Source organism: Xiphophorus couchianus, chromosome 7 (assembly GCF_001444195.1).
Source record: "Xiphophorus couchianus chromosome 7, X_couchianus-1.0, whole genome shotgun sequence".
Classification (NCBI taxonomy): domain Eukaryota; kingdom Metazoa; phylum Chordata; class Actinopteri; order Cyprinodontiformes; family Poeciliidae; genus Xiphophorus; species Xiphophorus couchianus.
This window is the reverse complement of record NC_040234.1, coordinates 1,261,277-1,277,823: the sequence shown is the minus strand read 5'-3', so window position 1 is coordinate 1,277,823 and position 16,547 is coordinate 1,261,277. Positions and strand designations below refer to the sequence as shown.

The 16,547-nt window shown below is 37.2% G+C and overlaps 1 protein-coding gene across 2 annotated transcripts in view; it reads right to left on the bottom strand.

Annotated features, from left to right (window-relative positions):
- Nucleotides 1-16,547, bottom strand: part of cntnap5a (contactin associated protein family member 5a) — a 214,842-nt gene that overhangs the window by 145,024 nt on the left and 53,271 nt on the right. For both annotated transcript variants that reach the window (XM_028022913.1, XM_028022915.1), the window contains exons 2-3: nt 11,530-11,640; nt 5,722-5,915 (exon numbers count right to left, since the gene is read on the bottom strand). In XM_028022913.1, the coding sequence (XP_027878714.1) occupies nt 5,722-5,915; nt 11,530-11,640 (305 nt within the window). The remainder of the gene's footprint in view (nt 1-5,721; nt 5,916-11,529; nt 11,641-16,547) is intronic.

Genomic DNA, 16,547 nt, shown 5'->3' with positions numbered 1-16,547 from the left:
CTGTTACTTTATAAATCACTGAACAGCTTAGCACCACAACCCATTGTGTTGCTAAGCCTCCTGGTTCTGGTCTTCCTAGGTAGAACTGTGCCACTATTATTATCATTACTGAGAATAATACTGCTAATGTTATTAACATTATTAATATTATTTTTGTTAGCAGTAGTAGTGTATCAGTATTATTGCTGTCATTATGAAGAACGATCTCAAATCAATGTAAACCTAACTTGTCTAAGACACTCAACAGATATTGGAAATGAATTGCCATCACTAATTTAATTAGTGCTTTAAAGCATAATCATTATAATTATAAAGCAGCATTTTCCCAAATACTTCATGTGGCTTGTTTGGCTCAGCACCAGGACCCTTAGATCTCAGAGTAATGTCAGCAGCTTCTGGTATCTCATTAGTTCCTTTCTGCTCGGTTGCTGACAGTTAGCTGTTACCTTTGAGCTTTAGTCGACTGTGAGGTGGAATCTGTCAAAAGGTCTTAGTGTGAGCCGAAGTCAGGCCAGGTCAGGGGCTGCACACAGACTGGCTTATATCACTGCCAGCCATCCCTCATGTGAATGTAAAAACATTGACTTACTACAGGAAATATGAAGGCTGCTCATACCTGATTTAAATGTTTGCCTTTCTTTGGTTGCTGAACCACTTGGCCGGGATGAGTGTAGAGTAAATGACAGGAAGTTCACCTCTCTCATGAAGTCAGTAACAAAGGGCAACAGCTCCAGGTCACACCACTAATGTGTAAACATGTTGCCTCATCTTGTCTTTGCATAAGAATTTTAATACATTTTCACACAATATGAGAAATGTCAACGTGTTCTTAACTTTTCACCAAAATTGAAAAAGATCTATCATCTCACAATAAAATATTCGGGATAATATTAATAATGTTTCAAAGAGTTTGCCTTTACTTGTTGAACACTGAAAGATAAGATGAGCTTGCTAATGTCTTCCCAAAGGGAAACGTTCAGAGTTGGTTTCTGCAGTTATCTCAATATTAAAGGTATTTATTATCAAAGTAAATAGCCAGAAGTGCATTTTCTTTTCAGCAAATATACAATTATTTGATAAAACACCAAGATTCAAAAGGATTTCACTAAAACATGTTTCTTATAATAATTGTATGTGAAGAAATACATAATGGAGCAAGCAATGCAAATTTGCTTATGTTACAAATATCTCAGCGTTGACAAACCACAGCTCAGACAGAGACAGTGTTATAGTTACCTTTATTTTTTCAGATCATCAACATGAATCTAAGCAGCCATGATGGATGCCAATGTGAAGCAAAAGGCTGAAAAAAGTGGCGATCATATGGATCATATTCAGAACTTGATTTTGGTTTAAACTGTTAAGTTCATCATTTGATTAATTTCTGCACATATTTGAACTTGTAAATGCTGCTCAATTATGTGACGTGTTCCTCATGTCACGCCCCAGGCATAGAGCTGCGATATGAAACTACAAAACCACAGTTGTAGGGGATGAATCAGGCCAAAAATAATCTTTAGTAAATTAGTATGTAATTTTTCTGAGGATCTTTCCTCAGATAGATGCTTGCTGATAGACTAAGCTAACTTTAGCTTGCTTCCACTCTGTTTTCATATGACTCACTGATATTTCATTACACAATGTATTTCTTTGGTTACATTTAACTTAGACTGAATGACCTTTACATTGTTCAATTCACACCTTGCCTTTATATACACACATCTAGATTATTTTATACTCACTTCAGAGGTTGATGATTTAGATTATTTTCCTAAAAAATTCTCAGGCTTACATATGGCAAGGAATCATGTAACTTAAGCAGGAGCCTACCCACAGAAGGCTGCTCCAGGTTATTTTGATCCAATTGTGGGTTATAATATAATTTTTCATATATGGGTCAACTGGTCCAAACAGGAAAAAAACAACACAATCAATGGAAAATGGGCATAATTTTAAAAAAATCATTTTTCTTTTCTGTAAAATAAGTAGTGTGGTATCTTGACATTTTTATTATTATTGATATACTTAATAATATGTGATATGTATTAATAAACTGGTAAGGAATTGTAAAGTACATGAAACATAAACTAATCTTTACAGCTACAGGAGGAAAGTAGTACAATAACAGCCAGTAATGAAATGTGGGAATAAATTCTCAAATCCAGTAGCAGCACCATACTTTGGTAATTAAAAATAATAACAGACTTATTTTTATAGCAGTGCAGATTTGACAATGCAGATTTCTATTTTTTGTTTTGTTTTGCTTAAATTCAAGTTTTGTGGTCAAATATAAATTTTGCATCCAGTCAATAGCTTGACATGATTTCCAATAAATGTTTCCAGATCTGTTCCAAGCATGTAATTATTAGGAGAAAAAAAACAAAGTTGTTGCTTACTGAGCAACTTTATCTCTAAGTTTAGCAGGTGATAACAACTCACACATCAACTTCTATTTTAGCAGAAGAACTCAAGTTACTTATTACTGTCACTGTCCCGCACGTGTGATGTCCTTCCCCTTATTCAGGAACACTTCTCTGTGCTTCCTTCTATTCTGACACAGAGCTGCAGAAACGCACCAACACCTCCTGCAGTGTTGCCCTTGTGGTGCCACAGAGCAGTGTGGACCGATGTGACACAGTCTGTCACTTTCTGTCTGAGTTACCATCGCACTTGTAAATAGAGCCCAGATTGCTGCACAGATTTGTGTTGTGTGGCTCTCTTAGACAATGCTACAGCTGAAGAACACAATTAACAGATTATTTAAAAAAGGCAGTGGTAAAAGGATGATGAAAATGTTTTTCAGGACTGGCATCCTTTAAAGACATATAGTTCCTTGTCTGACAGCTTCATGCTATATCTTATAAAAACCTTGCAGTTGTCAACTCCAAAGCTTTTTCCTGAATATTTTCAGGACGGAGGCTATATATTTACCTTTGGTTCACCCTTGACCTGTGACAGCTTTATGTCTGCCAAGCAGACATGTTTAATCTTAAAGGTATAGCTGAACATAGCACAGTTTTTAATCTTACTATGATCGTGGAAAAAACTCCAGCCTGGGTGCAAGTGAGAACTTTCTTATTTTAGCCTCCTGCTTTCTGATTCTTACATTTTAATGCATTTCAGATAATCTATTTTTAAATAGGTGAGGAAAATAAATAATTCAGACCAGACCAGAACTACACATATTGTTCCCCATTTCATCTCTGTGCTTTTTTAATTTCAGAACAATGAAAAACAAAATCACTGTGCAGCAGTGACATGCCAGTAGGCAACTACAATTCTGCTAATTGGACTGCCAAGTAGAAAAACACTCTGAATTACAATTTAACATCCTGTTGGCAGCCTTTGACATAACTGGGGCAAACACAATAAAGAATTAATGACATGTGCCAACATAAGGCTATTTTCTTAGCTACTGCATCCATGAACAGGCTGCTGGGAGTTTACATGGAGGACAAAAAGAGGCAGCATAATAATTGTGTTGACAGCAGACACTTCCCACACCTTGAACAGTGTTGGAAAAAGTGAGAGGATGTTATCTGACACTGACCTACCCTGCTGTCAATACTGCAGGGGTCCCTAAGAGCACAAAAACAAATGCAATATCAGGCAACACAAGACCAAGTGTAATTTTTGGTCTATTCTTCTTGGAGACCATAGAATCAGCCAGCATGCCATACCACAGTTGACAGATTAACAAACGCTCGCAACTGCACTCTGCTTGAAATGAATTAGCAAACGTATTCAGAGAAAATTCAAAAAATAGAGTTTTAATCTGCATATGAACATCAAATCTACGGTGACTTGGATTTGTGTTGCTTGTTTGTTACTTTTAGTCCTCTTGTGTGTTGTGTTTTCCCATTTATTGGTTAATTGATTCCACTGTAGTCTTCTTGATGGTACCGGCTGTGCCTCATTCTCTGATAATGTTCCATAGGTATTTAGTCTTTCATTTCCTTATCCTGAGTTGCGGGTTCCTTGTCAATGTTTACTGTCATTTGAGTTACCAGAGCTATCTGTTATCGAGTCTATGTTTGTTCAAGATCCCACTGGAAGTATTAAAAATGCTGAGTTTCCTCACCTCTACCAGTTATCTGAGTGGTGACATTCTTCTCAACTAGCGAAATTATGACAAAATCCAGAATCAATGCTATGTCTGATCCAAAGAAATACAAAAAATGACACAGTCCTACCAACTCAATCATAAAAGCTTAGAAGAAATTATGTTTCTTTATCTAGTCCAGAGGACTCCAAACCACACACATTCACATGTGCATACAACCAAGGTGTGTGGAGTCTCTTGTCCAAGGACTGAGAGCAGAAGCTACAGGGGCAACAGGGGCTGCAGGTATGTTAGGCTGGGTGTTTACACATGCCACACCACTTAACCTCACGCTCAAGACTCTGATCCAGGGCTGACTACCAGAATAGGCTTCAGGAGAACACTTTTATCTTTACTAAACCTTGTGCTGGGTCAGACAGACTGTTGTTAGATACTGGTAGTGTGGATAAAGCATCAGCATTCCCTTGCTGATGTTTAGAGATGGTTTGTACTGAATTGCAAACGTAGCTAAAATCAAACACCAACAGGTGACACTCCTATTTAGGGAACTAAAATGAGGTTTGTGATCCATTAAGGTGAACTTGTGACCATATAAATACCTGTGGAATTTCATTATACCAACTTCAAAGCCAACAACTTCATTTTCTATCTGAGAAAAATGCTCCTCCCCTCAGATTGAGAACTACGTGTTTTGCTGTTTTTCCAACATGCACGGCATTCTAGGTTCTTAAAGCAGCAATTATCCAGTATTTTTTTCCTCCAGCACAATTATAATATTACTTTCAGGTCCTTCTACATTTGATACATCTTGTCTTGAAAGATCTCTGTGATAATTTCTATACACTCTGTCTGGTAACTTCACGTGCCACTCCCTCTTCACAGGCTCCTGTCAATGTTAAATCTTTGGCTTGTGTTGCTTTTGGGATACTTTAATGAAGATTTGCACTTTAACATCACACATAAATGTGTCTCTTATGGGGTTGCCTGAAAATGTTCCTAACTTGCATGTACTATTTACTGGCTTGTGTTGGGCTAACCTATATAATCCTAATAAGACACATAAAGATTTGTGGTTACCTGACAACAAGGTAAAGTCTGAGCAGTATGAATACTTCAAAGCACTGTATAATACCTCCAGTGTTGAATATTATTATTTTTCTCCTTTTCTACAGTAATTATCCGGCATGCTTGAAATACGTTATTTACCTTCTCAAAGGAATTAGACCTGTGTGCTGAAATTAGCTCAGCAGTGAAGGCATGCGTAGTTCGAGTACCGGCTCCCTGCAAACCCCAGCTTGACATTTCCTCATTTCTATTCCTCTATAGATTATACAAACAGTTAGTGACCTTTTGAGCCCAGCTCCCTTCGCTCCCTGCTCCCAGAGTTTATGCTAATTTATTCTAATCAACTCTGCAGCTCCACAAGTACTGAACACACGCACAAGTGCTACTGACCGTTTTTTACTAACACTCGACAAAGAAGCAGAGGCATTTTATCCAAAACATTAACCTCGTCCATCAACAGCAAAAAGCCCAGAATCAGTCTCAAACTGTTTAACCAGACCCAAGAAAAAAAACAGCATTTATTTTGGGTATATTCAGTTTGAAAAACCAAATTGGCAACTCATCTCAACTGGAATGTCAGAGTGTGGACTCACCTCCAATCCATCTTCATGCCTATACTGCTTCCAGATGCGACCCGTGTCGCTGTAGAGCAGTAGGTAACTGCTGACCCAGTCCGAGCTGTCGTAGCGTCCCTGTGTAGCCACAGCCGTCACCTCCATCTGCTCCCGGAGGTCCACTTGGAGCCAGGGGTCTTGGTCTGTCACCATTGGAGACCAACCTCCTGCTTCTGGAGTAAGAAAGAACACACAGTTAGCATTTTATGTTGTGCTTGAATGAAGGGAATGTGGGGAAATCAGCAGATCAGTGAAACAATTTGAAAATCCCACCATTATATTCAGTTTTTTTTCATTAGAACTGCAGTGTGTATCTTCTATAAACAATGTTTGTTTTTTTTACATCTTTATTAAAACTGTCACTGTATCCTGACAGTATATTATGAGGCAGAAAAAGCTGTGCTCCTCTGACTTCTCCCTGTGGCCCTACTGCCATCTGCAGTACTAAAACCGTCTCCACTGTGCATGCTCGCACATATTAACGTGTATTTGGTATTAAAATAGGCAGTTCTAAAAGTTTATAGAGGATCTCTCAAATTATTGCAGATTTTAGCCATTTGTGCGCATCTGTGGTCCCTAACCCTCACAAATAAGGGCTCCACTGGCGTTGATTTAGAATTGCCAAAATTATTTCTATTTGCTATACGTAAGAATAAAGTGAGCTGTGTGGACGTTTTCTAAGAATTTAACACTCTCCATGATAATCGAGGGAGGCAAAAAGTTAAGCATTCAGTTTCTGTCTCCTGTTCAGCTCATCATGCAGTTAGGTTTTTATTGCATTATTGTCATTTTTACATTATTACATTATTGTTATTGTTGTCCACCAAAAATAAGCCTAACAGGTTTGAAAGATATACATCTTTCAAAAAACAATTTAGTTTGGTTTATTTTATTAACAATGGACATGGAGATGGAAAGGAAAGAGAAAAGGAAGGTAAAGAGGACAGGGAATAATTTAACATAGAGAGAGAATTAGATCAGAGGAGGGAAGAAAATAGAAGAAGTACACCCAGTACATATACAGTATACCAAGAACAGTGTCACTAAATGCACACAGTACTAATAAGAGCAGCCCAAGTCAGTATTTTTACCTGAACACACTTTATTTCAGGCACTTGAGCATCACAAACCTCTGCCACCTGCTCCTGCTTTTATCTGTACTCTCCAGCTAACACAGTTACTGGTCACAAAAACTGCTGGACAGAGAATAACTCTGCACATCCAAACAATGAAGAAAACAGTTTTGGTTTGGTTAAGAGTCCCCAAAAAATACAAACACTAGCATAAGATAAAGCAAATGAAACAGCCTGCAGATACAGCAGCACTATCTTAGATTGTTGAGGTAATGTCTCACTCAAAATCTGGGTACAAAAAAAAAGTGTGCAGGGTTGGTGATGGCAGCCATAGTAACTCTTCAACAGCAGACTGTGGCAGTTTGAACAATGAAAACAACCACAACTCGCTGGTTTACTAGACAGGAAGGTCTTTATTTTTTACTATTTAAGGAATAACGATTCAGTTTCCAGTTCAATTTATTTTTTATGCACAAATTTAGAACACATATTATTTAAAGGCACCTTACAAAAAAATAGTAAATTTAGTCCTGTCACACAAACATTCAATGTCATGTTGTAATGCATGCTATAGAATCGGTTTCCTTCTTACACAGGGCAACCTAGCATGACCTCCTTTTATGTCAAAGGAAACGTTTCCTCAGTGTTTTAAGGAATTCCATGAGCTCTTATAATGTCTGTCACTGAGACACCTTTCTGCCATTTTACTCAGTTAATGAAATGACTGTTTGACTGCACCCAAAGGGATGCTAAATAAAGAAAGGTTTTATGAACCATGGAGCATTTCCTTTTGTAGAACATTATTTAACAGAGTTTGTCACTTTTGGCAACTTCCCTGAAATCATTTGATGTGACGCTCGCTGAAGCTGTTCTGGGCCCTTCAACTAAATCCTACATAGAGCAGTGAGATTTGCATCTGGAGTCCTAATGTGAGGAAAACAAAGAGGATGTTTCACTTTGATGAAGCCGTATGTATGATTGCTTTTCATATACTAATGGATTTGCACAAGAAAATACTGTTAGAACAGATGAATATATACCATTGTCAGCTGTATGTTCTTTATGTTATTTTCTGAATAATGAAAATCCCATATCTGCCTTTCATGAATGAGGCCCAGATGGATCGACAAATGCAGAAACTACAATGAAACAACAAAAGACATAACACAATGGCATAAAGCCACAAGCCTGCTGCTAAAACCTCAGCAAGTAAATTTATTATAACTTCCACTTATTCTAAATTCTGTTTTAGGAAAACTTCTGTTGTAGCCTTTTGCTGTTGTGTTATAGCTTTTGTGTTTTGTTGACCTTATCTGGACTATTATAAATAAAAGTGGAATTTGGTTTAATTTGTATTATCTTTTGCCTTTCAACCACTGACTGCCACATATGCAGCACTGTCCAAAGATAAAACCTTCAATAACCTACAGAACTACTGATCAAAAACTAAATGAAATGACCATCATGTGTACTTCTGGTTATAAACGTTTGAATTATATTGGAATTGTAATGCATATTACATTTATGTACAATGCTGATGGTTCAAGATGGCTTTGTTTGATATATGAAAGTTATGTTTTAACAGATTATAAGGTATTACTGCTTAAATTGATTAATCAATTCAATCCTGATGTATAGATTATTAAATTACCTGACAATTATTTTAATAATCAATGAATCGCTAACTGGAGTATGAAGACATAAAAAGGACATTCTGTTGAAAGAACAAGGTCAGGGCAGTAATTAAACCAAAACTGTACAAAAAAAAGTACATTTTACACTTAAGATAAAAAAACAACTTTTTGTTCTCCTCAAGTGGAATAGTTTTAGCTTCACCTGATTCAAATTCTGCAAAAACAAAAATAATAACAATAAAATCCTATTAAGCACCTTTTGCTATACATTAATTAATACTTTTGTTGCGGAAAGTGCCTCCACTGTATGTGATGATAGCTCAGTAAGTGGTGTGTATGTTGAGTGTAGGTGAGCGAGATGTGTGGCAACCGTCCTCTGGTCCGAAGGGGGGCGCTGCGTGCTGTAAACTGATTGGTGTCCCACTATTCCATTTAGAAATTCCATATCAATTCTATCAATTGCAATCGATTCATAAAATAAAGACCTTAAATATCAAATTGTTGCAAAACCCAAAGAGAGTCCTTATAGCAAAAGTTTCCAATGAGACATTATGGTAAACAATGATAATAGCTGAGCCAGGTCACCTGCAACCAAAAATATTCTAGTTTTCGGAATGGCACTTGTTAGAAGTTCAGAAGTCCTTTGGTTTGTTTGTAAATTATATTCACAATGTGAATAATAAGAAAAATATTTGGCAAGTAAACAATAAAAGTGCGCTGTGAATGGACGTACTAAATTGGCCAAAATTGTTGACTAAATGTTTTACCAACCAAACCTCTTTTCCATCTAGTTCTTATTTAATAAGCCAGAGGCTATTATAGTTTAGAATCATTGTAACTTATTTATTTTAAGAATACCATTCACAACATCAAAATATATTATTTGAACTTCATTTGTTTATATCTGTTTTCTTAATCTGCGATGGACAGGCGATCTGTCCAGGGTCAGCAGCCCTCATGACCCAACTATAGGGATAATTCATGATAATTAATGGATGGATAAATGTGCTCTTAATGTAATGTACATTTGTCTCCAAAAAAATGATTTATGTTTTATTACTTTTGTTTGAGATAGATTGGGTGTAAGGATAGATAAATACATCTCAATCAATCAATCAATCAAATTTTATTTGTATAGCACATTTCAGCAGCAAGACATTTCAAAGTGCTTTACATCATTACAAACACAGAAACACAATGCAATATAGAATCAATAATCAAAACAAAGCATTAAGTCAAGTTCCATCCATAAATTTGTAATTGATTACATTTCAAATACAATTCTAAACAGGTGGGTTTTTAGTCTCCATAATGTTTCCTTATTGTTGCTTATTCTAGATTGTTTGTTACTAATATAATTTTAAATAAAGATTTAATAAAGATTTGGAAATAAAAAAGTGACTTACCACGTGACAGACATACCACGTGACATATCACGTTTTGTAGTCATTTCTTTACTATTTCATTTGTATTTTTAATGTTGAAAGTGTTCTTGGGTGTTTTAAAAGGCGTTGTCAAATAAAATACGTTATTATTAGTATAATTATTATAACACGATCGGTACAGGAAATAGTGTCACTAGCGCCCCCTTCATTTCCGGAATGAAATAGTCCCATTTCCATATAAGGTATGAGACTGACAGTGGTCCGTCCCCACCATTTCCATATAAGGTATGAGACTGACAGTTGTCCGCCCCCGCCCCATTCTGTTTGCTGCAGCAAGGTGTACTTGGGAGCAGTGGCTAAAGGAAAAAAAACGTCTGTTAACTTTCAACTGTAAGCTGGCGCTATTAAAAGTAAACTTCCAGCCACCTTCGTGTCCCTTCGTGGTCGCCAGTGTTAACCTTTCCTGCTCAGTCTTCTGACCGTGGTCGGAGGACACAGGGGAGTTCTTCCTCCAGGGCCGAAGTGAAGTCTACTTCGGGGTTAACTCCTTCATACGCCTTGAACAGGAACCACACTGGGGCACGAAGGTGGCTGGAAGTTTACTTTTAATAGCGCCAGCTTACAGTTGAAAGTTAACAGACGTTTTTTTCCTTTAGCCACTGCTCCGGTCGTCGGCTACGCTCACCCCTCCCACATACTGTCTCTTCTTCGCTCCCCCAGCATCCTGGTTCTTCTTGTTTACAGCACGCAGCGCCCCCGTTCGGACCGGAGGACGGTTGCCACACATCTCGCTCACCTACACTCAACATACACACCACTTACTGAGCTATCATCACATACAGTGGAGGCACTTTCCGCAACACTTTAATGCAAAAAGTCTGTGGGTGTTTTAACATAAAAGAGTGGAACATACATTTAAATAAGTGCAAGAGAATCCCAGTAAATGTGGCACCAGTGAAGAATTTTTTTTTTTTGGTAAGATTATCAAATGAGACTAGCAGTAGTACATGGGAGAGGTGGTCAGTCCATCTCCTGACATAAAACTGTCTCTGGATCATGATTTAAGCAGCATTGTGGTTTGACCTGACAATGAGGTGGCTGGTTGTCCTATAGGAACCAAGCCTGGTTGAGCCTCACAGAGTTCCAGAAGCACACATCAGTTCAAGACTAGTCAGGTGATACTTTGTTGCTTTTACTTTTCGACTCGGATGGCTTCGCAGTTTTATGTTTAGTGCTGATGCCTTATCCTAAATAATAAACTGAGGTGAGGTGCATGTGTGTGTGCTTTCAGTCTGTCCATGCTGATCTCTGACTCTCACTGTTCCAGTAATCTCTGAGCAACACTGAACATGTGCAGACCATGAAAAAAATAACATTTATCCATGTTTTCTGATTAAAACAAGCCTAACTGGGCAGCAAAAATAATCAGGAAAACTGAGTCATCAAAAAGTTTGTTTGCAAGTGAACACATGTTTAAAATATACTGTGCAAAGGCTTTTTACCTGCAGAGATATTCTTCTATAAAAACATTTAGAACAAACAAATAGATCAAGGAGAAATGGACTGAAATCTCATAGAGCACATAAGTCCTAAGTTCTCAAACAATGTTGTTATAAGACACCAGAATAAATTTAGGATAGACAGATATTTCTCAGAGTACTGTTTTTTTTTCTAAATAAAGCAGTGTGAACTCACCATCTCTCCTGTTGAGCTTGGCGTAGAAGGCAGAATAACTGGCCGAGGACTGAGATGAGCTCTGAAACGATGAGTGTGGTAATGCTGATGCGAGAGGACCATTGCAATTATCTGGAAAACAAAACAAACACTGCATTTCAGAACCTGTTATTGTCAGATGTGAGCGGTTTGAATATTGTTGCATATGTAACTTGCCAAACTGGGACTTGCTCTGCGGAGAGTAATTATGGAAAATGTTCCAGGCGTTGTTACACATTAGTTCAAAGTGTTCCTCTACCTGTCAGTGGAGGAGTTTAAATGCAGAAAACAAGGAAAATAACAGCTTTGTTTCGTTCCTCTGTTCCCAGGCGCCTGCAACAGTCTGTTAACCCCTGCAGTTCCTCACAGACTGCAGCACAAACATGCTGCCTCCTCTACTGTTAATGTGTGTACTTAATCCAAGATTGTACGATTACATCACATCCAACCAGCAGCAGATTAGGAGTAGTGTGATCTAAAGCCGTCACTTTTATTGCGCTCTGATCCTTCTATCCTATAACAACCTTCTCCAGTTTGTCTGAGCGGCATTAAGGCCTGGGTCTGAGATCATAATGAAAACTGGCAGCAGCCTGATTACAATTATCCCTCGGCTTTCTCAATCAGTCGTGTAGCTGAGTGAGGGGCAACCCTTTGTTTTTGGGCGTCTCTCTGCTTGGAGCTCAGGCAGATTCTGGGCACATCTGGAGCTGCGATTGGACATCCATCTGGCAGACAAGAGCTCAGCAGAAGTGACAGCGTGATCTGGTGCACTTTTAGAATGTCTCGCTGAATCTCAGCCGACCTGACTTGACTCCTCTCACATCCTTTGCCAAGAGATTTTTCTAATCCTGATTTCAAGTGTGACTAAAGTGGATCATGCCGTTTTTTCCTCTTCTCAAATTACAACTGAAGCTGAAGTGCAGTTGCACGTGTTCATGTGGAAAATGAAAGTGCTGGCACAGCACCTTAACAGACCACAGTGTGCACTGGGTTATTATTCAGGAACGGCTCTCTCAATCTATTAAAAGTCTCCTTGATCCAATGTTTGCTTCAAACACTCTCATTCATTTCTCCCACCTTTCAATCTGCAGCCATCTTTTTAAGTTTCTCTTCCCTTTGAAGTGAGCTTTCTTTCAGTCAGACATCAGACATTGTTGGGCTTTGACAGCTTTAAGGTGCAGAACTCAAAGCAACAACATTCTCATGTTCCGCCATAGGTTAAAAACAGTGTGTAAGTGGAGTAAGTTAACAGACTCTGTTGTTATCACAGATTTGTTCCCAAGCCTAAGGCCAGCTTGTGACACTCAGGATGACTTATGGATGCAGGATGATTTGTCTGCAGAATGGTCCAAAGCCTGTGGAACGACTCCAAATCCTCTGAAGCTGATTCTAGATCTGTGCTCTGATCTTGGGGGGCTTTTTTTTTTCTTTTTGCTTAATGAAGACACATGCGCATATCCGGGTGGACAGATATAATACATGCACAGAGGTTGAGGAGGAAGAACACTTCATTGCTCTTGAAATCTGAAACGTGTCAACTGTAGTCAGGCAACTGATTGGTTTCCTGCTGAAGATGTTTGCTCACTCTTCTGGCTCAGGGAAAACAATGTTTCCAAGGAACAGCGAAACTGGGGAAGCTTGTTTGAATTACATTTGGAATGTTTTGATATGAGCACAGTATATCTAAAACTAGCTGATTTTGTGGCACCCAGGTCTTAGATGTTTGGTTCATGAAAGATGATGAAAGACAAGAACAGAAGCACCCTAATTTCATTAAGCCTGACAAAACTCATCTACTGCAGTTCATTATGTATAATGCAATGTTGTCCCTTATTAGTTCAGTATTATTAACACTATTTCTAAGAATTGATCATTTTCTTTTCCATATTATGTTCAATTCATTGTACAGAAGGGGTTTGTTGGAAAAGAACATTATGTGACCATGAGGGGAAAAAAGAAAACATAATCTGTCGCTCTGGGACTCAGAGTATTTATGTCTTGTTTCTTTTTTTAAGCAGCAAAAGTCAAAAATTTACAAATGACAAACTTCTGATTATGTATTTCATTGGAATCTGGACTCAGAAATTTATTTATTCAGCTTTGGCAGAGTTATTTATCATCTTAGAAGACGATGAATCCAGCTGTAAGAAATAAACACTGAGGGAGGAATTCACAAAGCAGCACTCTTCATTTTTATTTATTCATTTTGCTATTTGCTTTTTTTGTTGTACAGAAGTGTTCCTGCTTCCATCAAGTCCAGCAGATGGGAACAATTTCCTGCTATTTTACTAATCACCTTGTGTTCTCTTTTTAGCTATGAAAACAGCACTGGCAGAAATGGTTAGTGTTTAAAATAGTTTGATTTTCCCTTTTGTATCTTAGTATAAAACAAAGCCCTCCTTCATCCCTTAGAATTTTCTTGATGTTTTCTCTATTTTTTCTTTCACTTTCGTGACTTTGTTTTTAAATAGCATTGACTTTAAGGTTGTGCATAGGTTGAATTCTTAAAAGTCTGATTTTTTTTAATGTCTTCAAATCTTTAACATTTTAAATCAAATAGACAATCTACTGTATGTCCTTTTGCTTTTTACTACGATTGTCTCCCATTGAAAATGTACATTTAGTACAAGCTACTGTAATTTGATTTCTAATTCTTCTAAGACTACACGCTAGAGCTTATTGTTAAGAAATTCAAAATTCTGAATGGTTCTTAACTTGGTGAGGACGAATGTTAATGCTACATTCATGTGGATAAAACAGTGGAATATTATACATAGCCTATACAAATATCATGCTGTCATGTAGATGTATTGTGTAAAAACACTTGTTTGCTTAAAAAGGGCCTTTTTATCTATTACACTGTGCTCACTGTGTGCACTCCTTGCCCCTCCACACTGGTCCCATGTTTCCCAATACAGACACAGCTTCTTTAAAGCAATAATAATAATATTTGGAATCTTTTTACACGAGACGTGTCTGAGGATATTCCAATTACAATAATAATAATTATAATACAATTTTATGGTTTTATTCTTAATTTTAAAAAAGGCCAAAATGGTTTCTAATTTAGATGAGACAATTTGCTTAAGTTCTTTTTTCTTTTTTTTTCTCTCTTTTTGTTTATTTAGACCTCACAGGATCTCTTCTTTTGTTTTCATCATGCAATCATGCAATCATGATTATGAAAATTCTGGCACTACAGTAAAGTGCAAGTAAAAAAAAGAGGAGAAGAGCCTTTTCCAAAGAATCTCTCAGTTTAATCGAATGAAAATGTTCCCAGAGTTGGAGAAATCTCATTGACCCATTGCCTAAATGTTTATTGCGTCCCCTTCCCCAACTCTGGATTTGGCTCAGAGAGGACATAATTGACTGACAGGTCCATATATGGAAAACCCTCAACTAATTTATCCAGTTGATAACCAGCACTGCGCATTACATTTTGTTAAACCTAAAGTCCAGCCCAGTGGAGAGAACTATATCCATAAAATTATTTCATGTAATTATTTTAGTGTTTTATTTTCAAAATACTGCAGGACTTAAATCAGATTTAAGTAGACTAATTCTAGAGTGAGTTTTCTAAATAAATCATTCTTTTATGTAATTTTAAAGTAAATATATAAGGCACAGCAAAAAATTAATTGTGTACCTCTGCACTTCTGATATTTATAGAGCAGTGTGTGTGCTTGAATACGGGTGTGTCTGTGGGTATATTCTTGGTTATCTGCCATGATAACACCAGAGCTCAACGGCACAGAGCAATAAGCTTGAAACATCAGACTTGGCTACACACACAATCCTTGATAATAGGATCAATTCCTGCTCACTGTTGGATTTTCTGACAATAGAAAAACATGAAACATTTCAAAGATTATCTTTCATGTCAGTAAAAAGCTTTTCACCGTTTGCTGCTTTCATTTTGGAAATGAAACAAGGTTTCTGTCATTATTTCCCAAATCAATGATTGCAATTATGTTTAGATTTAGAGAAAATCCAGGCTCCTTATTGTGTTCTTCTGTATCATTTAATCGATACCAGTCACATGGAATGAAAATCCGTAATTAACTTTGTACAAATTATCTTCAAGAACACATTGCAGAGAGAGAGGAAAGCCTGCAGTGACAGGTTTCACTTTAGGTTGGAATAAGAAGAGAAGCATCCTGTTTCTTATCTGCCAGACTTAGACCTTCTACCAACAATACAAAGTGATGTTGTTGCATAAAAAGGCAGCAAATATGTCACAACAAAGTAATTTTTGTAGCACATAATTGAATATTTTAGGCACCACAGTCAGAAAGATTATTCTACATCTGAAACTCATGAAGTTTGAGTTTTCACTTGGACTTCAAAACAGTTGAAAATGAAAAAAACACATGCCAAAGGGATTGTTCTAAAAGTAGAACAAGTAATAGTTGTAGGCAAAAGGAAGTGTTAGAATGAACAGTCTGCCCTGATCCTCTTCAGTGGAAGGATGAAACCCATCTAAAGTTACTACTGACCAATTAGAGTTGAGCTCTCAGTGGTAGCTTTGAGGAAGCCCAACAGGGGAAGGGTTTCTTCAGACAGCAGCTGGGGTTGATCACAAGTTAGCTAGTTAGTAAAAGATCACAGCTTCTAATCATGCAAACACAGCTGCCAACAATTAACACTGTAAGTTCTATACAAACTTCCTGTTAATTTAACCAATCAGTGCAGTTCGACCTTCTAAAAAGTTTTCAACTTATTTAATGAAGACCAAAATGATACATTCAATACAATTTCTAATATATTTAGCTTAGAAATTGTCTCAAATTGGCTGTTCTTTTAAGCACTGGTAGTTAGTGGTGTTTGGTTTAAACATTTAATTAAAATATTTGTATTCACCAGCAGATTGAAAGGGAAAAAATACAAAGAAAGAGTAGGCCATAAAAAAGTCTAATTTTTGTTCTTGGTTATATTGTAAAATGTAAATGTATTGCTCTCTGTTCAATAACTAGTTGTACTATAGTGGTCCGATGCATTTT